Source organism: Scyliorhinus torazame, chromosome 22 (assembly GCF_047496885.1).
Source record: "Scyliorhinus torazame isolate Kashiwa2021f chromosome 22, sScyTor2.1, whole genome shotgun sequence".
In the NCBI taxonomy this organism is placed as follows: domain Eukaryota; kingdom Metazoa; phylum Chordata; class Chondrichthyes; order Carcharhiniformes; family Scyliorhinidae; genus Scyliorhinus; species Scyliorhinus torazame.
In genome coordinates, this window is record NC_092728.1 from 15,797,888 (window position 1) to 15,823,415 (window position 25,528).

Sequence of the window (25,528 nt, forward strand, 5' to 3'; positions counted from 1 at the left end):
GCACCCTGTGTTACTGACTGTATCTCTACTGATGTTAATCCAGCTCCCTCACACTGTCACTCAGTAACCTCTCCCCCAGCACCCTGTGTTTCTGACTGTATCTCTACCGATGCTAATCCAGCTCCCTCACACTGTCACTCAGTAAGCTCTCCCCCAGCACCCTGTGCTACTGACTGTATCTCTACTGATGTTAATCCAGCTCCCTCACACTGTCACTCAGTAACCTCTCCCCCAGCACCCTGTGTTACTGACTGTATCTCTACTGATGTTAATCAAGCTCCCTCACACTGTCACTCAGTAACCCCTCTCCCCCAGCACCCTGTGTTACTGACTGTATCTCTACTGATGTTAATCCAGCTCCCTCACACTGTCACTCAGTAACCCCTCTCCCCCCAGCACCGTGTTACTGACTGTATCTCTACTGATGTTAATCCAGCTCCCTCACACTGTCACTCAGTAACCCCCCTCCCCCAGCACCCTGTGTTACTGACTGTATCTCTACTGATGTTAATCCAGCTCCCTCACACTGTCACTCAGTAACCCCTCTCTCCCAGCACCCTGTGTTACTGACTGTATGTCTACTGATGTTAATCCAGCTCCCTCACACTGTCACTCAGTAACCACTCTCCCCCCAGCACCCTGTTACTGACTGTATTGGTTAATTAATAGAAAGCAAAGAGTTGGGATTAATGGGTGTTTCTCTGGTTGGCAATCAGTAGCTAGTGGTGTCCCTCAGGGATCAGTGTTGGGCCCACAACTGTTCACAATTTACATAGATGATTTGGAGTTGGGGTCCAAGGGCAATGTTTCCAAATTTGCAGACGACACTAAGATAAGTGGTAAAGCAAAAAGTGCAGCGGATACTGGAAGTCTGCAGAGGGATTTGGATAGGTTAAGTGAATGGGCTAGGGTCTGGCAGATGGAATACAATGTTGACAAATGTGAGATTATCCATTTTGGTAGGGATAATAGCAAAAGGGATTATTATTTCAATGATAAAATATTAAAACATGCTGCTGTGCAGAGAGACCTGGGTGTGCTAGTGCATGAGTCGCAAAAAGGTGGTTTACAGGTGCAACAGGTGATTAAGAAGGCAAATGGAATTTTGTCCTTCATTGCTAGAGGGATGGAGTTTAAGACTAGAGGTTCTGCTGCAATTGTATAAGGTGCTAGTGAGGCCACACCTGGAGTATTGCGTTCAGTTTTGGTCTCCTTACTTGAGAAAGGACGTTCTGGCACTGGAGGGTGTTCAGAGGAGATTAACTAGGTTAATCCCAGAGCTGAAGGGGTTGGATTACGAGGAGAGGTTGAGTAGACTGGGACTGTACTCGTTGGAATTTAGAAGGATGAGGGGGGATCTTATAGAAACATATAAGATTATGAAGGGAATAGACAGGATAGATGCGGGCAGGTTGTTTCCACTGGCGGGTGAAAGCAGAACAAGGGGGCATAGCCTCAAAATAAGGGGAAGTAGATTTAGGACTGAGTTTAGGAGGAACTTCTTCACCCAATGGGTTGTGAATCTATGGAATTCGTTGCCCAGTGAAGCAGTAGAGGCTCCTTCATTAAATGTTTTCAAGATAAAGATAGATAGTTTTTTGAAGAATAAAGGGATTAAGGGTTATGGTGTTCGGGCCGAAGGTGGAGCTTAGTCCACAAATCCAGCTCCCTCACACTGTCACTCAGTAACCCCTCTCCCCCGAGCACCGTGTTACTGACTGTATCTCGACTTATGTTAATCCAGCTCCCTCACACTGTCACTCAGTAACCCCTCTCCCCCAGCACCCTGTGTTACTGACTGTATCTCTATTGATGTTAATCCAGCTCTCACACTGTCACTCAGTAACCCCTCTCCCCAGCACCCTGTGTTACTGACTGTATCTCTACTGATGTTAATCCAGCTCCCTCACACTGTCACTCAGTAACCCCCTCCCCCAGCACCCTGTGTTACTGACTGTATCTCTACTGATGTTAATCCAGCTCCCTCACACTGTCACTCAGTAACCCCTCTCCCCCAGCACCCTGTGTTACTGACTGTATCTCTATTGATGTTAATCCAGCTCTCACACTGTCACTCAGTAACCCCTCTCCCCAGCACCCTGTGTTACTGACTGTATCTCTACTGATGTTAATCCAGCTCCCTCACACTGTCACTCAGTAACCCCTCTCCCCCAGCACCGTGTTACTGACTGTATCTGTACTGATGTTAATCCAGCTCCCTCACACTGTCACTCAGTAACCCCTCTCCCCCAGCACCCTGTGTTACTGACTGTATCTCTACTGATGTTAATCCAGCTCCCTCACACTGTCACTCAGTAACCTCTCCCCCAGCACCCTGTGTTACTGACTGTATCTCTACTGATGCTAATCCAGCTCCCTCACACTGTCACTCAGTAACCTCTCCCCCAGCACCCTGTGTTACTGACTGTATCTCTACTGATGCTAATCCAGCTCCCTCACACTGTCACTCAGTAACCTCTCTCCTCCAGCACCCTGTGTTACTGACTGTATCTCTACTGATGTTAATCCAGCTCCCTCACACTGTCACTCAGTAACCCCTCTCCCCCAGCACCCTGTGTTACTGACTGTATCTCTACTGATGTTAATCCAGCTCCCTCACACTGTCACTCAGTAACCCCTCTCCCCCAGCACCGTGTTACTGACTGTATCTGTACTGATGTTAATCCAGCTCCCTCACACTGTCACTCAGTAACCCCTCTCCCCCAGCACCCTGTGTTACTGACTGTATCTCTACTGATGTTAATCCAGCTCCCTCACACTGTCACTCAGTAACCTCTCCCCCAGCACCCTGTGTTACTGACTGTATCTCTACTGATGCTAATCCAGCTCCCTCACAGTCACTCAGTAACCTCTCCCCCAGCACCCTGTGTTACTGACTGTATCTCTACTGATGTTAATCCAGCTCCCTCACACTGTCACTCAGTAACCCCTCTCCCCCAGCACGCTGTGTTACTGACTGTATCTCTACTGATGTTAATCCAGCTCCCTCACACTGTCACTCAGTAACCCCTCTCCCCCAGCACCCTGTGTTACTGACTGTATCTCTACTGATGTTAATCCAGCTCCCTCACACTGTCACTCAGTAACCCCTCTACCCCAGCACCCTGTGTTACTGACTGTATCTCTACTGATGTTAATCCGGCTCCCTCACACTGTCACTCAGTAACCCCTCTCCCCAGCATCCTGTGTTACTGACTGTATCTGTACTGATGTTAATCCAGCTCCCTCACACAGTCACTCAGTAACCCCTCTCCCCCAGCACCCTGTGTTACTGACTGTATCTCTACTGATGTTAATCCAGCTCCCTCACACAGCCACTCAGTAACCTCTCTCCTCCAGCACCCTGTGTTACTGACTGTATCTCTACTGATGTTAATCCAGCTCCCTCACACTGTCACTCAGTAACCCCTCTCCCCCAGCACGCTGTGTTACTGACTGTATCTCTACTGATGTTAATCCAGCTCCCTCACACTGTCACTCAGTAACCTCTCCCCCAGCACCCTGTGTTTCTGACTGTATCTCTACCGATGCTAATCCAGCTCCCTCACACTGTCACTCAGTAAGCTCTCCCCCAGCACCCTGTGCTACTGACTGTATCTCTACTGATGTTAATCCAGCTCCCTCACACTGTCACTCAGTAACCTCTCCCCCAGCACCCTGTGTTACTGACTGTATCTCTACTGATGTTAATCAAGCTCCCTCACACTGTCACTCAGTAACCCCTCTCCCCCAGCACCCTGTGTTACTGACTGTATCTCTACTGATGTTAATCCAGCTCCCTCACACTGTCACTCAGTAACCCCTCTCCCCCCAGCACCGTGTTACTGACTGTATCTCTACTGATGTCTGATGTTAATCCAGCTCCCTCACACGGTCACTCACTGACCCCTCCACTTACACGATGAGCGTGTCCAACGGGTCAGATGCCAAACTCTCGGTGGTGCTGTCCTTCTCCATCTTGACCTCGATGGGGCTGTGGGATATGGTCACCTTCACCTTCTTCTTGGGGGTTGGCTGCCAGTCCTGCTCATCCCCATCGCAGGAGGTGGTGCTGAGTCTCTTCACGGCTTTCCGGATCTGACGGCGAAAGAGACAAAAGCCACTGCATCACCAAGCATTCATGAGCGGCTGGGGAGAGGCGAACAAATCAATATTTATTGTCCATTGTCCGTGGTGGAGTGTTCTAGTGCCCACTGTGAGCCGCTGAAGGGTTCAAGTCACCACTCCAGACACTTGAGCTCCATTATCCACAACAACTGGTGGCAGGCCTTATTGGGGGTCAGTGCTGAGGGAGCGCTGGACTGTCGGAGGGTCAGTGCTGAGGGAGCGCTGGACTGTCGGAGGGTCAGTGCTGAGAGAGTGCTGCACTGTCAGAGGGTCAGTGCTGAGGGAGCGCTGGACTGTCGGAGGGTCAGTGCTGAGGGAGCGCCGCACTGTCGGAGGGTCAGTGCTGAGGGAGTGCCGCACTGTCGGAGGGTCAGTGCTGATGGAGCCCTGCACTGTCTGAGGGTCAGTGCTGAGGGAGTGCCGTGCTGTCGGAGGGTCAGTGCTGAGGGAGCGCCGCACTGTCGGAGGGTCAATGCTGAGGGAGCGCTGCACTGTCGGAGGGTCAGTGCTGAGGGAGCGCCGCACTGTTGGAGCGTCAGTGCTGAGGGAGCGCCGCACTGTCGGAGGGTCAGTACTGAGGAAGCGCCGCACTGTCGGAGGGTCAGTGCTGAGGGAGCGCCGCACTGTCAGAGGGTCAGTACTGAGGGAGCGCCGCACTATCGGAGGGTCAGTGCTGAGGGAGCGTCGCACGGTCGGAGGGTCAGTGTTGAGGGAGAGCCGCACTGTCGGAGGGTCAGTACTGAGGAAGCGCCGCACTGTCGGAGGGTCGGTGCTGAGGGAGCGCCGCACTGTCAGAGGGTCAGTACTGAGGAAGCGCCACAATGTCGGAGGGTCCGTACTGAGGGAGCGCCGCACTATCGGAGGGTCAGTGCTGAGGGAGCGTCGCACTGTCGGAGGGTCAGTGTTGAGGGAGAGCCGCACTGTCGGAGGGTCAGTACTGAGGGAGCGCCGCACTATCGGAGGGTCAGTGCTGAGGGAGCGCCGCACTGTCGGAGGGTCAGTGCTGAGGGAGCGTCGCACTGTCGGAAGGTCCATGCTGAGGGAGCGCCGCACTGTCGGAGGGTCAGTGCTGAGGGAGCACTGACATATGAGGAATATTTGAGGACTCTGGGTCTGAACTCGTTACAGTTTAGAAGGATGAGGAGGGATCTTATTGAAAGTTACAAGATACTGCGAGGCCTGGATAGAGTGGACGTCGAGAGGATGTTTCCACTTGTAGGAAAAACAAGAACCAGAGGACACCACCCCAGACTAAAGGGGCGATCCTTTAAAACAGCGATGAGGAGGGATTTCTTCAGCCAGACGGTGGTGAATCTGTGGAACTCTTTGCCGCAGAAGGCTGTGGAGGCCAATTCACTGAGTGCCTTTAAGACAGAGATAGATAGGTTCTTGATTAATAAGGTGTTCAGGGGATATGGGGAGAAGGCAGGAGAATGGGGGTGAGAAAATATCAGCCATGATTGAATGACGGAGCAGAATCGATGGGCCGAGTGGCCTCATTCTGCTCCTATGTCTTATGGAGCGCCGCACTGTCTGAGTGTCAGTGCTGAGGGAGCGCCGCACTGTCAGAGGGTCAGTGCTGAGGGAGCGCCGCACTGTCGGAGAGTCAGTACTGAGGGAGTGCCGCACTGTCGGAGGGTCAGTACTGAGGGACTGCCGCACTGTCGGAGGGTCAGTGCTGAGGGAGCGCCGCACTGTCGGAGGGTCAGTATTGATGGAGCGCCGCACTGTGGGAGGGTCAGTGCTGAGGGAGCACCGCACTGTCGGAGGGTCAGTGCTGAGGGAGCGCCGCACTGTCGGAGGGTCAGTGATGATGGAGCGCCGCACTGTCGGAGGGTCAGTGCTGAGGGAGCACCGCACTGTGGGAGGGTCAGTGCTGAGGGAGAGCCGCACTGTCAGAGGGTCAGTGCTGAGGGAGCGCCGCACTGTCGGAGTGTCAGTGCTGAGGGAGCGCCGCACTGTCGGAGGGTCAGTGCTGAGGGAGCGCCGCACTGTCTGAGGGTCAGTGCTGAGGGAGCGCCGCACTGTCTGAGGGTCAGTGCTGAGGGAGCGCCGCACTGTCGGAGTGTCAGTGCTGAGGGAGCGCCGCACTGTCGGAGGGTCAGTGCTGAGGGAGCGCCGCACTGTCGGAGGGTCAGTGCTGAGGGAGCGCCGCACTGTCGGAGGGTCAGTGCTGAGGGAGCGCCGCACTGTCGGAGGGTCAGTGCTGAGGGAGCGCCGCACTGTCGGAGGGTCAGTGCTGAGGGAGCGTCGCACTGTCGGAAGGTCCATGCTGAGGGAGCGCCGCACTGTCGGAGGGTCAGTGCTGAGGGAGCACTGACATATGAGGAATATTTCAGGACTCTGGGTCTGAACTCGTTACAGTTTAGAAGGATGAGGAGGGATCTTATTGAAAGTTACAAGATACTGCGAGGCCTGGATAGAGTGGACGTCGAGAGGATGTTTCCACTTGTAGGAAAAACAAGAACCAGAGGACACCACCCCAGACTAAAGGGGCGATCCTTTAAAACAGCGATGAGGAGGGATTTCTTCAGCCAGACGGTGGTGAATCTGTGGAACTCTTTGCCGCAGAAGGCTGTGGAGGCCAATTCACTGAGTGCCTTTAAGACAGAGATAGATAGGTTCTTGATTAATAAGGTGTTCAGGGGATATGGGGAGAAGGCAGGAGAATGGGGGTGAGAAAATATCAGCCATGATTGAATGACGGAGCAGAATCGATGGGCCGAGTGGCCTCATTCTGCTCCTATGTCTTATGGAGCGCCGCACTGTCTGAGTGTCAGTGCTGAGGGAGCGCCGCACTGTCTGAGTGTCGGTGCTGAGGGAGCGCCGCACTGTCTGAGTGTCAGTGCTGAGGGAGCGCCGCACTGTCTGAGTGTCGGTGCTGAGGGAGCGCCGCACTGTCGGAGGGTCGGTGCTGAGGGAGCGCCGCACTGTCGGAGGGTCAGTGCTGAGGGAGCGTCGCACTGTCGGAGGGTCAGTGCTGAGGGAGCGCCACGTTAGCATTGCTGCGTCACAGCGCCGAGGTCCCAGGTTCGATCCCGGCTTTGGGTCACTGTCCGTGTGGAGTTTGCACATTCTCCCCCTGTCTGTGTGGGTTTCGCCCCCACAACCCAAAGGTGTGCAGGGTAGGTGGATTGGCGAAGCTAAATTGCCCCTTAATTGGAAAAAAAGAATTGGGTACTTTAAATTAGTAAAATAAAAAGGGTAATTGCTGAGTGAGCGAAGGCGTGAGAATGTGGCAGGACTAGGCCAGGACAGGGCGAGGAGCGAGACGGGAAGGGCGCAAGACAGGGGCGGGGTGCGAGGCAGGGGCGCGAGGCAGGGGGCGAGGCAGGGGTGGGGCCGAGGCAGGGGCGGGGCGCGAGGGAGGGGCGGGGCGCGAGGGAGGGGCGGGGCGTGAGGCAGGGGCCGGGCGCGAGGGAGGGGCGAGGCGCGAGGGAGGGGCGGGGCGCGCGGGAGGGGCGGGGCGCGAGGGAGGGGCAGGGCGCGAGGGAGGGGCAGGGCGCGAGGCAGGGGCAGGGCGCGAGGCAGGGGCAGGGCGCGAGGCAGGGGTCGGGAGTGGTGTGTGGGGCCGTGCCGGGAGGGGGCTGTCTGGGCCAGGTGGGAGTGCTGGGCCGGGTGGGGGGTGGCCAGGCCGGGCGGGAGTGCTGGGCCGGGTGGGGGGTGGCCGGGCCGGGGGGGGGGGGGGGGGGGGGGGGGGGGGGGGTCGTCCGGGCGGGGGTGTCCGGGCCAGGTGGGAGTGCTGGGCCGGGTGGGGGGGTGGCCGGGCCGGGTGGGGGGTGGCCGGGCCGGGCGGGGGGTGGCCGGGCCGGGCCGGGCGGGGGGGGGCCAGGCCGGGTGGGGGGGGCCGGGCCGGGTGGGGTGGGGAATCCTCACAACTCCAGAGGCTCGTTGCTCGAGCCTGCGACCCCCTGGGAGTGAGCGGGAAGGCACTGCCAGGCGGCCTGGGTAAGGGGTGGCAGGGAGCCGGGCTGGATTCTCACCTTGGTGGTCGGTGGCAGGATGAGTCCCTTCTTGAAGTCGAAGTAGGTCAAGTCGAGCGAGTCTCCAAAGTATTTCACCAGCTCCACCTTGCTGCGGAATCGCTCGGCTGTGGGACTGCGGAGAGAGTCGCACATCACACTGATTACACCCAGGGAATGGCAACGCTGTGCTGGCCGTGCGACCGCTGCTGGTCAACCCCAAATGCAAACCTTTACCCCCCCTCCTGCTGCAGCTCGGCGGTCCTCGAGGAGAGACGGGGGGGGGGTATACAATCCCGCTCAGAGCCCTTGAGTGTTAGCTCGCAGCGAAGGGCAAGGGCTCAGCCAGGCAGCCCCCCACCCCCGCCACAAGTGAGGAGGAGGTGCGTCTCCCCGTAGTCGAATAGTCCTGGGGGAGGGGCTGCTTCACATGTAGAAAGATTGCAACGTGACTCCAGGCCACTTTGGGCAATTCTGAAGGGCAGCTTCCACGGGCTTGACCAAAGCAGGTTGCGTTCAGACCCCCCCCCCTCAGCACCCATGAGACATCATTGAGAACAGGTGGAGGGGGGCTCCCTCTCCCACCCCCACTCCGTACCTCATGTAGTAAGTGTCGGACTTCCCGATGGTGGCTCCAGATCTTCGATACACCTCGCGCCGTTTCCAACCCACCGGCAGCACCGGGCAGTCCTCCCATCCCTCCGACATGGTCAGCAGGTCAGATCCTCTCAACACTGGGAGAGAGAGGGGCGAGGGGGTGGCGAGGGGGGCGAGGGGGTGGCGAGGGGAGCGAGGGGGTGGCGAGGGGAGCGAGGGGGTGGCGAGGGGAGCGAGGGGGTGGCGAGGGGAGCGAGAGGGAGGCGAGGGGAGCGAGAGGGAGGCGAGGGGAGCGAGGGGGGTGGCGAGGGGAGCGAGAGGGAGGCGAGGGGAGCGAGAGGGAGGCGAGGGGAGCGAGAGGGAGGCGAGGCGAGCGAGAGGGAGGCGAGGGGAGCGAGAGGGAGGCGAGGGGAGCGAGAGGTGAGGGGAGCGAGAGGGAGGCGAGGGGAGCAAGAGGGAGGCGAGGGGAGCGAGAGGGAGGCGAGGGGAGCGAGAGGGAGGCGAGGGGAGCGAGAGGGAGGCGAGGGGAGCGAGAGGGAGGCGAGGGGAGCAAGAGGGAGGCGAGGGGAGCGAGAGGGAGGCGAGGGGAGCGAGAGGGAGGCGAGGGGAGCGAGAGGGAGGCGAGGGGAGCGAGAGGTGAGGGGAGCGAGAGGTGAGGGGAGCGAGAGGCGAGGCGAGGGGAGCGAGAGGTGAGGGGAGCGAGAGGTGAGGGGAGCGAGAGGCGAGGCGAGGGGAGCGAGAGGGAGGCGAGGGGAGCGAGAGGTGAGGCGAGGGGAGCGAGAGGGAGAGGGAGGCGAGGGGAGCGAGAGGTGAGGCGAGGGGAGCGAGAGGGAGAGGGAGGCGAGGGGAGCGAGAGGTGAGGGGAGCGAGAGGGAGGCGAGGGGAGCGAGAGGGAGGCGAGGGGAGCGAGAGGGAGGCGAGGGGAGAGGGAGGCGAGTGGAGCGAGAGGCGAGGCGAGGGGAGCGAGAGGGAGGCGAGGGGAGCGAGAGGTGAGGCGAGGGGAGCGAGAGGTGAGGCGAGGGGAGCGAGAGGGAGGCGAGGGGAGCGAGAGGGAGGCAAGGGGAGCGAGAGGCGAGGGGAGCGAGAGGCGAGGGGAGGGGCGGCAGAGAGAGAGAGGAGCGAGAGGTGAGGCGAGGGGAGCGAGAGGGAGGCGAGGGGAGCGAGAGGTGAGGCGAGGGGAGCGAGAGGGAGAGGGAGGCGAGGGGAGCGAGAGGTGAGGGGAGCGAGAGGGAGGCGAGGGGAGCGAGAGGGAGGCGAGGGGAGAGGGAGGCGAGGGGAGCGAGAGGTGAGGGGAGCGAGAGGCGAGGCGAGGGGAGCGAGAGAGAGGCGAGGGGAGCGAGAGGTGAGGCGAGGGGAGCGAGAGGTGAGGCGAGGGGAGCGAGAGGGAGGCGAGGGGAGCGAGAGGGAGGCAAGGGGAGCGAGAGGCGAGGGGAGCGAGAGGCGAGGGGAGGGGCGGCAGAGAGAGAGAGAGGAGAGAGAGAGAGAGAGAGAGATAAATAGTCAGAATGAAACCAAGCATACGTCAAGGACCACGGGGAAATTAAGGCAGTCAATTTGTTCCCAATGTTAGGCCATTAGGTCAGCTGGTTGCACATAGTCAGGGGATGCTGAAACAAATGGGTTGGACATTTTCTGGAGTAAAGAGCGTGGTAGCTGTGAAAGTTCCTCCCATTTGCGTAGGTTCGCCTGATCCCTTTCGAACTGCAACCTCTGTAAACAGAGGCCTGAGGCCTTGTCAAGGCCACCTCAGGGAGAGGGTGGGAGGGGTGGAATGAAGTAACTGTCCGAGAGGGGAGGGAAACTGCCTAAAATTGAGGCTTGAGGCAAAGGAGCGAGAATCGGGCACGAGGTTTGCACGGACACAGATTTGCGAGATCCCGGTCTGACGCTGAGGTTTCTTCCTCTGGGCTCATCGGACAAGGGAGCAGGAGTCGACCACTCGGCCCTTCAATGCTGCTCCACAGGTCAATAAGAATGTGGGTTTTTTTTCAAATGGCACAGGCTTACAGATTTGCAGCCCCCGCCCCCCCACTTCTCCGGGAGTCTGCCAGCGTGGTTCCGACCTCCTCGTCGCCACTTTGTGGGTGCTATTTTTAAAGGCTGGGCTTGCGGACCACGAAGATACCAGACAAACAGGAGCTTTATTGGGAACGTGTTTGCACGGCAGGCTGGAACGGTAGACTACCCCTTTGCCCTCGCAAACGACCGATGATACCGTCAATAGGTCACGTGAGCAGACTCTTAAACAAACATGAATACCCAATGCTTTCCCTCCCCCTTTACATGTTGGCTTCATGCACTGAAGCTCAGTATCGAACGGTAACAACCAAGGTTCACAATATCAGCAATTAACAAACACGTTAGACATTTCGGAGGTCTGCTTTCTCATGTTGACTGCAGCTTCTGGTTGACTTCGAAAGTCTTCCTTAGTTGTCTCAACTGCAGGTTGACTCGGTGTTTGGAGGTTGACTCGGGGTTCGGGGGTTGACTCGGGGTTTGGGGGTTGACTCGGGGTTTGGGGGTTGACTCGGTGTTTGGAGGTTGACTCGGGGTTTGGGGGTTGACTCGGTGTTTGGGGGTTGACTCGGTGTTTGGGGGTTGACTCGGTGTTTGGGGGTTGACTCGGTGTTTGGGGGTTGACTCGGTGTTTGGGGGTTGACTCGGTGTTTGGGGGTTGACTCGGTGTTTGGGGGTTGACTCGGGGTTTGGGGGTTGACTCGGTGTTTGGAGGTTGACTCGGTGTTTGGGGGTTGACTCGGTGTTTGGAGGTTGACTCGGGGTTTGGAGGTTGACTCGGTGTTTGGGGGTTGACTCGGTGTTTGGGGGTTGACTCGGTGTTTGGAGGTTGACTCGGTGTTTGGGGGTTGACTCGGGGTTTGGGGGTTGACTCGGTGTTTGGGGGTTGACTCGGTGTTTGGGGGTTGACTCGGTGTTTGGGGGTTGACTCGGGGTTTGGGGGTTGACTCGGTGTTTGGGGGTTGACTCGGGGTTTGGGGGTTGACTCGGTGTTTGGGGGTTGACTCGGTGTTTGGGGGTTGACTCGGGGTTTGGGGGTTGACTCGGTGTTTGGGGGTTGACTCGGGGTTCGGGGGTTGACTCGGGGTTCGGGGGTTGACTCGGTGTTTGGGGGTTGACTCGGTGTTTGGAGGTTGACTCGGTGTTTGGGGGTTGACTCGGGGTTTGGGGGTTGACTCGGTGTTTGGGGGTTGACTCGGTGTTTGGAGGTTGACTCGGTGTTTGGGGTTTGACTCGGTGTTTGGGGGTTGACTCGGTGTTTGGAGGTTGACTCGGTGTTTGGCGGTTGACTCGGTGTTTGGGGGTTGACTCGGTGTTTGGGGGTTGACTCGGTGTTTGGGGTTTGACTCGGTGTTTGGGGGTTGACTCGGTGTTTGGAGGTTGACTCGGTGTTTGGGGGTTGACTCGGTGTTTGGGGTTTGACTCGGTGTTTGGGGGTTGACTCGGTGTTTGGAGGTTGACTCGGTGTTTGGAGGTTGACTCGGTGTTTGGAGGTTGACTCGGTGTTTGGGGGTTGACTCGGTGTTTGGGGGTTGACTCGGTGTTTGGGGGTTGACTCGGTGTTTGGAGGTTGACTCGGTGTTTGGAGGTTGACTCGGTGTTTGGAGGTTGACTCGGGGTTTGGAGGTTGACTCGGTGTTTGGAGGTTGACTCGGTGTTTGGGGTTTGACTCGGTGTTTGGAGGTTGACTCGGTGTTCGGGGGTTGACTCGGTGTTCGGGGGTTGACTCGGTGTTTGGAGGTTGACTCGGTGTTTGGGGGTTGACTCGGTGTTTGGGGTTTGACTCGGTGTTTGGGGTTTGACTCGGTGTTTGGAGGTTGACTCGGTGTTTGGAGGTTGACTCGGTGTTTGGGGGTTGACTCGGTGTTCGGGGGTTGACTCGGTGTTTGGAGGTTGACTCGGTGTTTGGGGGTTGACTCGGTGTTTGGCGGTTGACTCGGGGTTTGGGGTTTGACTCGGTGTTTGGAGGTTGACTCGGTGTTTGGGGGTTGACTCGGTGTTTGGGGGTTGACTCGGTGTTTGGGGGTTGACTCGGTGTTTGGGGGTTGACTCGGTGTTTGGGGGTTGACTCGGGGTTTGGGGGTTGACTCGGTGTTTGGAGGTTGACTCGGGGTTTGGGGGTTGACTCGGTGTTTGGGGTTTGACTCGGTGTTTGGGGGTTGACTCGGTGTTTGGGGGTTGACTCGGTGTTTGGGGGTTGACTCGGTGTTTGGGGGTTGACTCGGTGTTTGGCGGTTGACTCGGTGTTTGGGGGTTGACTCGGTGTTTGGGGGTTGACTCGGTGTTTGGGGGTTGACTCGGTGTTTGGGGGTTGACTCGGTGTTTGGGGGTTGACTCGGTGTTTGGCGGTTGACTCGGGGTTTGGAGGTTGACTCGGTGTTTGGAGGTTGACTCGGTGTTTGGAGGTTGACTCGGGGTTTGGGGGTTGACTCGGTGTTTGGGGGTTGACTCGGTGTTTGGGGGTTGACTCGGTGTTTGGAGGTTGACTCGGTGTTTGGGGGTTGACTCGGTGTTTGGGGGTTGACTCGGTGTTTGGGGGTTGACTCGGTGTTTGGAGGTTGACTCGGTGTTTGGGGTTTGACTCGGTGTTTGGGGGTTGACTCGGGGTTTGGGGGTTGACTCGGTGTTTGGGGGTTGACTCGGGGTTTGGGGGTTGACTCGGGGTTTGGGGGTTGACTCGGTGTTTGGAGGTTGACTCGGTGTTTGGGGGTTGACTCGGGGTTCGGGGGTTGACTCGGTGTTCGGGGGTTGACTCGGTGTTTGGGGGTTGACTCGGTGTTTGGGGGTTGACTCGGTGTTTGGAGGTTGACTCGGTGTTTGGGGGTTGACTCGGTGTTTGGGGGTTGACTCGGTGTTTGGGGGTTGACTCGGTGATTGGCGGTTGACTCGGTGTTTGGGGGTTGACTCGGTGTTTGGAGGTTGACTCGGTGTTTGGGGGTTGACTCGGTGTTTGGGGGTTGACTCGGTGTTTGGGGGTTGACTCGGTGTTTGGAGGTTGACTCGGGGTTTGGAGGTTGACTCGGTGTTTGGGGGTTGACTCGGTGTTTGGGGTTTGACTCGGTGTTTGGGGTTTGACTCGGTGTTTGGGGGTTGACTCGGTGTTTGGGGGTTGACTCGGTGTTTGGGGGTTGACTCGGTGTTTGGGGGTTGACTCGGTGTTTGGAGGTTGACTCGGGGTTTGGAGGTTGACTCGGTGTTTGGGGTTTGACTCGGGGTTTGGCGGTTGACTCGGTGTTCGGGGGTTGACTCGGTGTTTGGGGGTTGACTCGGTGTTTGGGGGTTGACTCGGGGTTTGGCGGTTGACTCGGTGTTCGGGGGTTGACTCGGTGTTTGGGGGTTGACTCGGGGTTCGGGGGTTGACTCGGGGTTCGGGGGTTGACTCGGTGTTTGGAGGTTGACTCGGTGTTTGGGGGTTGACTCGGTGTTTGGGGGTTGACTCGGTGTTTGGGGGTTGACTCGGTGTTTGGGGGTTGACTCGGGGTTTGGGGGTTGACTCGGGGTTCGGGGGTTGACTCGGTGTTTGGGGGTTGACTCGGTGTTCGGGGGTTGACTCGGTGTTTGGGGGTTGACTCGGGGTTCGGGGGTTGACTCGGGGTTCGGGGGTTGACTCGGTGTTTGGGGGTTGACTCGGTGTTTGGGGGTTGACTCGGTGTTTGGGGGTTGACTCGGTGTTTGGAGGTTGACTCGGGGTTTGGGGGTTGACTCGGGGTTTGGGGGTTGACTCGGTGTTTGGGGGTTGACTCGGTGTTTGGAGGTTGACTCGGTGTTTGGGGTTTGACTCGGTGTTTGGGGGTTGACTCGGGGTTTGGGGGTTGACTCGGTGTTTGGGGGTTGACTCGGTGTTTGGGGTTTGACTCGGTGTTTGGGGTTTGACTCGGTGTTTGGGGGTTGACTCGGTGTTTGGAGGTTGACTCGGTGTTTGGGGGTTGACTCGGTGTTTGGGGGTTGACTCGGTGTTTGGGGTTTGACTCGGTGTTTGGAGGTTGACTCGGGGTTTGGAGGTTGACTCGGTGTTTGGAGGTTGACTCGGTGTTTGGGGTTTGACTCGGTGTTTGGGGGTTGACTCGGTGTTTGGGGGGTTGACTCGGTGTTTGGCGGTTGACTCGGTGTTTGGGGGTTGACTCGGTGTTTGGAGGTTGACTCGGTGTTTGGGGGTTGACTCGGTGTTTGGCGGTTGACTCGGTGTTTGGGGGTTGACTCGGTGTTTGGGGGTTGACTCGGGGTTTGGGGGTTGACTCGGTGTTTGGGGTTTGACTCGGTGTTTGGGGGTTGACTCGGTGTTTGGGGGTTGACTCGGTGTTTGGAGGTTGACTCGGTGTTTGGGGGTTGACTCGGTGTTTGGGGTTTGACTCGGTGTTTGGAGGTTGACTCGGTGTTTGGGGGTTGACTCGGTGTTTGGGGGTTGACTCGGTGTTTGGGGGTTGACTCGGGGTTTGGGGGTTGACTCGGTGTTTGGGGGTTGACTCGGTGTTTGGCGGTTGACTCGGGGTTTGGGGGTTGACTCGGTGTTTGGGGGTTGACTCGGGGTTTGGGGGTTGACTCGGTGTTTGGGGGTTGACTCGGTGTTTGGCGGTTGACTCGGTGTTTGGAGGTTGACTCGGTGTTTGGGGTTTGACTCGGTGTTTGGAGGTTGACTCGGTGTTTGGGGGTTGACTCGGTGTTTGGAGGTTGACTCGGTGTTTGGGGTTTGACTCGGTGTTTGGGTGTTGACTCGGTGTTTGGAGGTTGACTCGGTGTTTGGAGGTTGACTCGGTGTTCGGGGGTTGACTCGGTGTTTGGGGGTTGACTCGGTGTTTGGGGGTTGACTCGGTGTTCGGGGGTTGACTCGGTGTTTGGGTGTTGACTCGGTGTTTGGAGGTTGACTCGGTGTTTGGAGGTTGACTCGGTGTTTGGAGGTTGACTCGGTGTTCGGGGGTTGACTCGGTGTTTGGGGGTTGACTCGGTGTTCGGGGGTTGACTCGGTGTTCGGGGGTTGACTCGGTGTTTGGAGGTTGACTCGGTGTTTGGAGGTTGACTCGGTGTTTGGAGGTTGACTCGGGGTTTGGGGGTTGACTCGGTGTTTGGAGGTTGACTCGGTGTTCGGGGGTTGACTCGGTGTTTGGGGGTTGACTCGGTGTTTGGGGGTTGACTCGGTGTTCGGGGGTTGACTCGGTGTTCGGGGGTTGACTCGGTGTTTGGGGGTTGACTCGGGGTTTGGGGGTTGACTCGGTGTTTGGGGGTTGACTCGGTGTTTGGGGGTTGACTCGGTGTTTGGAGGTTGACTCGGTGTTTGGAGGTTGACTCGGGGTTTGGAGGTTGACTCGGTGTTCGGGGGTTGACTCGGTGTTTGGGGGTTGACTCGGTGTTTGGAGGTTGACTCGGTGTTTGGAGGTTGACTCGGTGTTTGGAGGTTGACTCGGGGTTTGGGGGTTGACTCGGTGTTTGGGGGTTGACTCGGTGTTTGGGGGTTGACTCGGGGTTTGGGGGTTGACTCGGGGTTTGGGGGTTGACTCGGGGTTTGGGGGTTGACTCGGTGTTTGGCGGTTGACTCGGTGTTTGGAGGTTGACTCGGTGTTTGGAGGTTGACTCGGTGTTTGGAGGTTGACTCGGTGTTTGGGGGTTGACTCGGTGTTTGGGGGTTGACTCGGGGTTCGGGGGTTGACTCGGTGTTTGGAGGTTGACTCGGTGTTTGGGGGTTGACTCGGTGTTCGGGGGTTGACTCGGTGTTTGGGGGTTGACTCGGTGTTTGGGGGTTGACTCGGTGTTTGGCGGTTGACTCGGTGTTTGGAGGTTGACTCGGTGTTTGGAGGTTGACTCGGTGTTTGGGGGTTGACTCGGTGTTTGGGGGTTGACTCGGGGTTCGGGGGTTGACTCGGTGTTTGGAGGTTGACTCGGTGTTTGGGGGTTGACTCGGTGTTTGGGGGTTGACTCGGTGTTTGGAGGTTGACTCGGTGTTTGGGGGTTGACTCGGTGTTTGGGGGTTGACTCGGTGTTTGGCGGTTGACTCGGTGTTTGGAGGTTGACTCGGTGTTTGGAGGTTGACTCGGTGTTTGGGGGTTGACTCGGTGTTTGGGGGTTGACTCGGGGTTCGGGGGTTGACTCGGTGTTTGGAGGTTGACTCGGTGTTTGGGGGTTGACTCGGTGTTTGGGGGTTGACTCGGTGTTTGGGGGTTGACTCGGTGTTTGGGGGTTGACTCGGTGTTTGGAGGTTGACTCGGTGTTTGGGGGTTGACTCGGTGTTTGGGGGTTGACTCGGTGTTTGGAGGTTGACTCGGTGTTTGGGGGTTGACTCGGTGTTTGGGGGTTGACTCGGTGTTTGGGGGTTGACTCGGTGTTTGGGGGTTGACTCGGTGTTTGGGGGTTGACTCGGTGTTTGGGGGTTGACTCGGTGTTTGGGGGTTGACTCGGTGTTTGGGGGTTGACTCGGTGTTTGGCGGTTGACTCGGTGTTTGGAGGTTGACTCGGTGTTTGGAGGTTGACTCGGTGTTTGGCGGTTGACTCGGTGTTTGGCGGTTGACTCGGTGTTTGGGGGTTGACTCGGGGTTTGGGGGTTGACTCGGTGTTTGGGGGTTGACTCGGTGTTTGGAGGTTGACTCGGTGTTTGGAGGTTGACTCGGTGTTTGGGGGTTGACTCGGTGTTTGGAGGTTGACTCGGTGTTTGGAGGTTGACTCGGTGTTTGGGGGTTGACTCGGGGTTTGGGGGTTGACTCGGGGTTTGGGGGTTGACTCGGTGTTTGGGGGTTGACTCGGTGTTTGGGGGTTGACTCGGTGTTTGGGGGTTGACTCGGGGTTTGGGGGTTGACTCGGTGTTTGGGGGTTGACTCGGTGTTTGGGGGTTGACTCGGTGTTTGGGGGTTGACTCGGTGTTTGGGGGTTGACTCGGTGTTTGGGGGTTGACTCGGTGTTTGGGGGTTGACTCGGTGTTTGGGGGTTGACTCGGTGTTTGGAGGTTGACTCGGTGTTTGGAGGTTGACTCGGTGTTTGGGGGTTGACTCGGTGTTTGGGGGTTGACTCGGTGTTTGGGGGTTGACTCGGTGTTTGGGGGTTGACTCGGTGTTTGGGGGTTGACTCGGTGTTTGGGGGTTGACTCGGTGTTTGGGGGTTGACTCGGTGTTTGGGGGTTGACTCGGTGTTTGGAGGTTGACTCGGTGTTTGGAGGTTGACTCGGTGTTTGGGGGTTGACTCGGTGTTTGGGGGTTGACTCGGTGTTTGGGGGTTGACTCGGTGTTTGGGGGTTGACTCGGGGTTTGGAGGTTGACTCGGTGTTTGGGGTTTGACTCGGTGTTTGGGGGTTGACTCGGTGTTTGGGGGTTGACTCGGTGTTTGCGGGGGGGCAGACCAGAGGGAGGGTGGGGGGGGCAGACCAGAGGGAGGGTGGGGGGGGCAGACCAGAGGGAGGGTGGGGCGGGGCAGACCAGAGGGAGGGTGGGGGTGGGGCAGACCAGAGGGAGGGTGGGGGTGGGGCAGACCAGAGGGAGGGTGGGGGTGGGGCAGACCAGAGGGAGGGTGGGGGTGGGGCAGACCAGAGGGAGGATGGGGGTGGGGCAAAACAGAGGGAGGGTGGGGGGGGCAGACCAGAGGGAGGGTGGTGGGGGAGGGGGCAGACCAGAGGGAGGGTGGGGGGGGGGGCAGACCAGAGGGAGGGAGAGGGCGGGGCAGACCAGAGGGAGGGTGGGGTGGGGGAGGGGGGAGGAACCACAATGCGGAACCACTGGTCCCACCCCATTTGGTGTGTCGCAGGCCATTTGCAAGGGTAACTGCGTCAGGAGTTCTGACTTTAGTCGTGTCTCTTTAGCTTTGATATTTGCTGTTTATTCCCTTAATTTCTCTTCCTTTTATTTTGCCGTTCTGATTTTTGATTCACGGGTGACGAACGGGACAAGCAGCAGAGTTGAGACGTTATTGGAGAGAATTCTATTTCCTGCTGCTTTGAACAGGAGGCCTCAGGCTTGTTGGCACCAAAGAGAGAAAGAGATGGGGTGGGACTCGATTTAATTGGTTGGCCGGTGTGGGTCCAAAAGGTCATACTCTGCCCGGGAATGGGTGGCGATTGGATCCTATCCCAGTGGAACGCTTTTCAGAGCCCCAAGGAGTTTCAGCTGACTCCCGGCAGCTTACAGGGAAGGTCCCACTCACTTTCCTCAGTGTTTCTATCCGGAAAACCTGTGGGTATCGTATCTCTGAACCTGCAAAGTATCTGAATGAATCTATCTGCAGGGAAACCAGTACAGACTGCAAACAAAGACCCGAACTGGCTACTCTCTCTCCAGAGAAGCTGTGAGTGCTGTACGTCCGACATCGCAGAGAACATGGATGCAAAAAATCTACAGAAGACCATTACAGGCTGAGGAGGCTGTGAAGGAAAAATTACCATCTGAACAAAGACCCTTTTTCCCTTCTGCTTATTATTTTGACCCCTTTCCACCCCTCAGTGTTTGTCTGTCTTGTGTGTGTGGATATAGAGGGTGGGGGGGCAAGTTAAAGCGAGGGAGTTGGGAATGAGTTAAGAGTCAACCAACTGTATTTGCCGCACATTTCATGAAAATTGTTCTAAATAAACAGGAATTGTGTTTAAACTTACAAACCGGGTGACTGTAATTATTGGGCAGCCAATCAGAATTACTGGTGAATTCATTTGTGTTGTGACTCCGGGGCACGTGGGAATTAACCGTGCACTAGCCCAGGGTGTCGTAACAGCTGTTACGGAGACATTCTCGCACAAATCCACTCAATTTCATTTCCTGTTTCGACACAATAGGTTTCGAGAATTGTGACTAGATTAGGGACGAACCCTCTGTAACAGTTTCATAAGCCCCAAAACAAACTAAACTGAGTTGCGTTTGAGGTGCAGGTGCCTCACTTATGGCTTTTACTTCTGACGGTGATTTGTGCAATCGCTTTGCATCTGTGACGTGCCCCAGGTATTCATTGAAGACTTGAAGAACTCACATTTATCCTCCGTCCTCGCAGTCTGTAATCCTCTGGAGTGCAGCGCCTACATTTTTGAAGATGCTCTTCTTCGTTCTTTCGAGTAAGATGTCGTCTAAGCCGCACTGGACTCTTCCTTGTGCGCTTAGAATTGGATCCATGGCACGTTGGAACAACGCGGGTGTGGACGTGATGCCAAATCGAAGTCTTTTACATCTGAATAGCCCTTTGTGTCTCATGATTGTCAAAAACGGTTGTGAATCCGGATCCGCATTGGTCTGGAAATTGATCTGCATACAGTACTCGATTGATAGCGACATTAAAATCACTACACGAGTACCGGACCCCGTAGCGAGCTCCTTTCAATGTTCCACATTCCTTCGATGGCTACTAACCGATATTTAAGCTTTGGTGTAGCTACGTTGGTAGCTTGTTAATCCTCATCAGATGTCTGCTGCACGGTTTGACGATGTTCCTGCATTTTATTCTTCTCCGGGAGTCTGCCAGCACGGCTCCGACTTCCTCGTGGCCAGCTAAATGTCACAATTAGGCCAGGTCGGGTTGCGGAGGGCAGATTTCCTTTGCCACAGAACCATAAAATGTTGACGGTGCAGAAGGGGGTCGCTCTGCCCATTGGGTCTGCACCATCCCTCCCACCGCCCCACCATATCCACATAACCCACCTGAACCCACAAATCCCCCGACACTAAGGAGCAATTTAAAAATAAAATTCCAATTCAAGTGCAATTTAGCGCGGCCAATCCACCTACCCCGCACATCTTTGGGTTGTGGGGGTGAGACCCACGCAGACACGGGGAGAATGTGCAAACTCCACACGGACAGTGACCCAGGGCTGGGTTCGAACCCGGGCCCTCAGCCCCATGAGGAAACAGTGCTAACCACTGTGCCACCGTGCCCTTCTCGAAGGGGCAATTTTAAAATGGCCAACGCACCTTAATCTGCACCTTTTCCGATCGTGGGAGGAAACCAGAGGACCTGGAGGAAACCCACTCCGACCTGGAGGAAACCGACTCTGTCGGTGACCCAAGGCTGGATTTGAACCCGGATCCCTGGCGCCGTGAGGTAGTAGGGACCTCACCCTACCTCACCCTAAAGGGACCCAAGTGGACCAGGTGGGTTTTTACGGCAATCGATGAACATAGTCACCGCTACAGAGGAGAGCTTTATAACTCCAGACTTTTATGAATTGTATTTAAATTCTAACGGCTGCTGTGGAGGGATTTGAACCAAGGCCCTGCCCCCCTCACCCCCACTGCCAGTGACGGCCACATCCCCATGAAATGAGGAAAGTAAAATCAAGGTGCAAGGATGGCAGATTTAATAATAATAATCTTTATTAGTGTCACAAGTAGACTTACATTAACACTGCAACGAAGCGACTGTGAAATCATAGGACTTACAGTGCAGAAGGAGGCCATTCGACCCATCGAGTCTGCACCGGCCCTTACAAAGAGCACCCTACTCAAGCCCACGTCTCTACCCGATCCCCGTAACCCCCACTTAACCTTTTTGGATACCAAGGGCAATTGATCATGGCCAATCCACCTAACCCGCACATCTTTGGACTGTGGGAGGAAACCGGAGCACCCGGAGGAAACCCACGCACACACGGGGAGAGCGTGCAGACTCCGCACAGACAGTGACCCAAGCCGGGAACCGAACCTGGGGCCCTGGAGCTGTGAAGCAATTGTGCTAACCACTGTGCTGCCGCGCTGCCCTTTTAAAAAAATCTTTTCTAAAATATGTCACACTTGTATTGCCTCAATGCAAATCTTTCCCCCATCCCACCATCTGTCTTTTTCTCAAAGTTGCGACATAGTAATCATGGAATTCACAGTGCAGAAGGAGGCCATTCGGCCCATCAAGTCTGCACCGGCCCTCGTCGCCACTCCGGCGCCTGTTCGGGTACACAGAGGGAGAATTCAGAATGTCCAATTCACCTAACAAGTACGTCTTTTGGGACTTGTGGGAGGAAACCGGAGCACCCGGAGGAAACCCACGCAGACACGGGGAGGATGTGCAGACTCCGCACAGACAGTGACCCAAGCCGGGAATCGAACCTGGGACCCTGGCGCTGTGACGCCACAGTGCTATCCACTTGTGCTACCGTGCCACAGGAAAGCTGTCGAACCAGACGGGCGAACAATCAGGCAGTGTCCGCCCTCCGAACCTGAACGGATCCCCTCGAGCGATCTTGTGTTTTCATCGCAGGGTTCGGGATGGGGATGGGAACAAAGGATCGGCGGTGGGAATGGGACAAATCGCTTGCTCCGACAGGCGTGCAGATGCAAAGGGTAGAACGGCCCTTTTCGCACGTTTCTGTGCTGCTCTCGGCTCCGCTTACAGGGCGTTAATGTTTCTCCACCCCCAACCCAAAACAAACCCCCTGCCTGACGGTCAACCCAAACTGGGCAGCGCTGGAGGTGCGGTCAGGCCACGGCCCTATCTAAGCTCCAGTGCGACTTCCTCAGTGATCAGAAAGACTGATGCCCACAAGTTACAAACAAGCATCAAGACATGGTCTGGCTAGTGGTGAGAAGGGGTGGCTCCCCCCTCACCCAACCTCCAATCAGATCCTCCCAGAGGCCGAGGAGAGAGAGAGAAAAAGAAAGAAGAGAGAGAGAGAAAGCTCCAATTGTAACTTGAGCACTGGGAAACACAAACACGTTCCCAAGATGCCCCACCTCCTTCCGGAATGTGCCTTTTCTCGGAGCAGCTCCGTTACACAAGGGCCTCTCCCTCCCTCTCTCCGCGGACCATTCCCAGGGGCCCTGCACCGAGATAAACACCAACTGCTGCTGGAAGATTGGCCACTCGGCTAAAAGCCACTCCTCGGCCCGCCTGGAGCCGGCTGGCCTGGTGCCAAGAGCCCTCCCTAGGCCGAGCGTTGCGCAATGGCGTAGGCCGAGGACTGCGTGTTGAGGGGTGCGCGCAAGCTGGGGAGAAGGGGAAAGTGTGCGCTGTCTATGGCCCTCCTCCCCCTCGCCAGGGCACACCGAGGAGCTGGAAACATTCTGACACCCTTCGGGCCGTGCGCACCTGGGAACACGAGACTGTCAAATGCAAATGTATACTGAAAATATAACCCGGTTTTGGCAGGTGTAGCGAGGCGGAACACTGAACCAGACTGACCTGTCCTTGGCTTTGTCAAGTCAGCCACGAACATTATACATGTTGACGCATTTTACAAACGATAAGTCACATTGCGGGGGGAGGGTTTACTTTACCCATGGGCAGGGGCGGGGCGAGAAACCGGGGGACCGGCACTCGAACACAAATCCAGTCCGCTGCTTAATGACGGACCCTGGGGAGCCACACACAGTACAGGCGGAGGCCATTCGGCCCATTGAGTCAATGCTGCCTCTCCCATGGACCAATGCAGTCAGTCTCTATTCCCCAACAACACCCATCCCCCCCCACTCCCCCCCCCCCCCCCCCACTATTTAAAAAAAGTTCTTTGTCAGATCACCAATACACCACCGCACTTAACCTTAAACCTGTTCCCCTCCCCTAATGGCCAGACCTTGTGCCATGGCAATGCCTTTCCTTTGTTGAGCTCATCACTAAACCCATGCTAATCTTGTCCGGTGACACTCGCCCCGGCGTCACTCGGCCCCGGGGTCACTCGCCCTCGCTTCACTCGCCCTCGCTTCACTCGCCCTCGCTTCACTCGCCCCCGCGTCACTCGCCCCGGCGTCACTCGCCCCGGCGTCACTCGCCCCCGCTTCACTCGCCCTCGCTTCACTCGCCCTCGCTTCACTCGCCCTCGCTTCACTCGGCCCCGGCGTCACTCGGCCCCGCGTCACTCGCCCCGGGGTCACTCGGCCCCGGCGTCACTCGGCCCCGGCGTCACTCGCCCCCGCGTCACTCGCCCCGGGGTCACTCGGCCTCGCTTCACTCGGCCCCGCGTCACTCGCCCCGGGGTCACTCGGCCCCGCGTCACTCGGCCCCGCGTCACTCGCCCCGGGGTCACTCGGCCTCGCTTCACTCGGCCCCGCGTCACTCGCCCCGGGGTCACTCGGCCCCGCGTCACTCGGCCCCGCGTCACTCGCCCCGCGTCACTCGGCCCCGCGTCACTCGGCCCCGCTTCACTCGGCCCCGGCGTCACTCGGCCCCGGCGTCACTCGGCCCGGGGTCACTCGCCCCCGCTTCACTCGCCCCCGCGTCACTCGGCCCCGCGTCACTCGCCCCGGGGTCACTCGGCCCCGCGTCACTCGCCCCGGCGTCACTCGGCCCCTCGTCACTCGCCCCGGGGTCACTCGGCCCCGCGTCACTCGCCCCGGGGTCACTCGCCCCGGGGTCACTCGCCCCGGGGTCACTCGGCCCCGCGTCACTCGGCCCCGCGTCACTCGCCCCGGGGTCACTCGGCCCCGCGTCACTCGCCCCGGCGTCACTCGGCCCCTCGTCACTCGCCCCGGGGTCACTCGGCCCCGCGTCACTCGCCCCGGGGTCACTCGGCCCCGCGTCACTCGCCCCGGGGTCACTCGGCCCCGCGTCACTCGCCCCGGGGTCACTCGCCCCGGGGTCACTCGGCCCCGCGTCACTCGCCCCGGCGTCACTCGCCCCCGCTTCACTCGCCCTCGCTTCACTCGGCCCCGCGTCACTCGGCCCCGCGTCACTCGCCCCGGGGTCACTCGCCCCCGCTTCACTCGCCTCCGCTTCACTCGGCCCCGCGTCACTCGCCCCGGGGTCACTCGCCCCCGCGTCACTCGCCCCCGCGTCACTCGGCCCCGCGTCACTCGCCCCGGGGTCACTCGGCCCCGCGTCACTCGCCCCCGCATCACTCGCCCCCGCATCACTCGCCCCCGCTTCACTCGCCCCCGCTTCACTCGGCCCCGCGTCACTCGCCCTCGCTTCACTCGGCCCCGCATCACTCGCCCCCGCTTCACTCGCCCCCGCTTCACTCGCCCTCGCTTCACTCGCCCTCGCTTCACTCGCCCTCGCTTCACTCGGCCCCGGCGTCACTCGGCCCCGCGTCACTCGCCCCGGGGTCACTCGGCCCCGCGTCACTCGCCCCCGCATCACTCGCCCCCGCATCACTCGCCCCCGCTTCACTCGCCCCCCGCGTCACTCGGCCCCGCGTCACTCGCCCCGGGGTCACTCGGCCCCGCGTCACTCGCCCCGGCGTCACTCGGCCCCGGCGTCACTCACCCCGGCGTCACTCGGCCCCGCGTCACTCGGCCCCGCGTCACTCGGCCCCGCGTCACTCGGCCCCGGCGTCACTCGCCCCGGCGTCACTCGGCCCGGCGTCACTCGCCCTCGCTTCACTCGCCCCCGCATCACTCGCCCCCGCATCACTCGCCCCCGCTTCACTCGCCCCCGCATCACTCGCCCCCGCGTCACTCGGCCCCGGCGTCACTCGCCCCGGCGTCACTCGCCCTCGCTTCACTCGCCCCCGCATCACTCGCCCCCGCATCACTCGCCCCCGCTTCACTCGCCCCCGCGTCACTCGCCCCCGCGTCACTCGGCCCCGGCGTCACTCGCCCCGGCGTCACTCGCCCTCGCTTCACTCGCCCCCGCATCACTCGCCCCCGCATCACTCGCCCCCGCTTCACTCGCCCCCGCTTCACTCGCCCCCGCTTCACTCGCCCTCGCTTCACTCGTGCATCACCTCAGTCAAACCGGTGGGAATAAAAACACCGATGGAAACCAGCGGAAGGCGGCAGTCATGCGCCCGACCAACAATATATCTTGTGGGCCACACTGAGAACTCCGATAGGCCGCATGTGGCCTCCGGGCGGCAGGCTGCCCACCACCGGAGTCACACCTCCAACATCCCCGAGGCACTTCGCAGGAGCGAACATCAGACCGAATTTGACCTCGACCCACATGTTAGGGGCAGCTGACCGAAAGCTCTTTCTGGGGAGCGTCTCAAAGAATGAGACAGAGACAGACAT

The 25,528-nt window shown here is 58.4% G+C and overlaps 1 protein-coding gene across 1 annotated transcript in view; it reads right to left on the reverse strand.

Moving 5' to 3' along the window:
* Nucleotides 1–25,528, reverse strand: part of LOC140399439 (uncharacterized) — a 165,152-nt gene that overhangs the window by 129,509 nt on the left and 10,115 nt on the right. The window contains exons 3-5 of the mRNA XM_072489017.1: nucleotides 8,689–8,824; nucleotides 8,112–8,226; nucleotides 3,920–4,098 (exon numbers count right to left, since the gene is read on the reverse strand). Of these exons, the coding sequence (XP_072345118.1) occupies nucleotides 3,920–4,098; nucleotides 8,112–8,226; nucleotides 8,689–8,798 (404 nt within the window). The 5' untranslated portion in view covers nucleotides 8,799–8,824. The remainder of the gene's footprint in view (nucleotides 1–3,919; nucleotides 4,099–8,111; nucleotides 8,227–8,688; nucleotides 8,825–25,528) is intronic.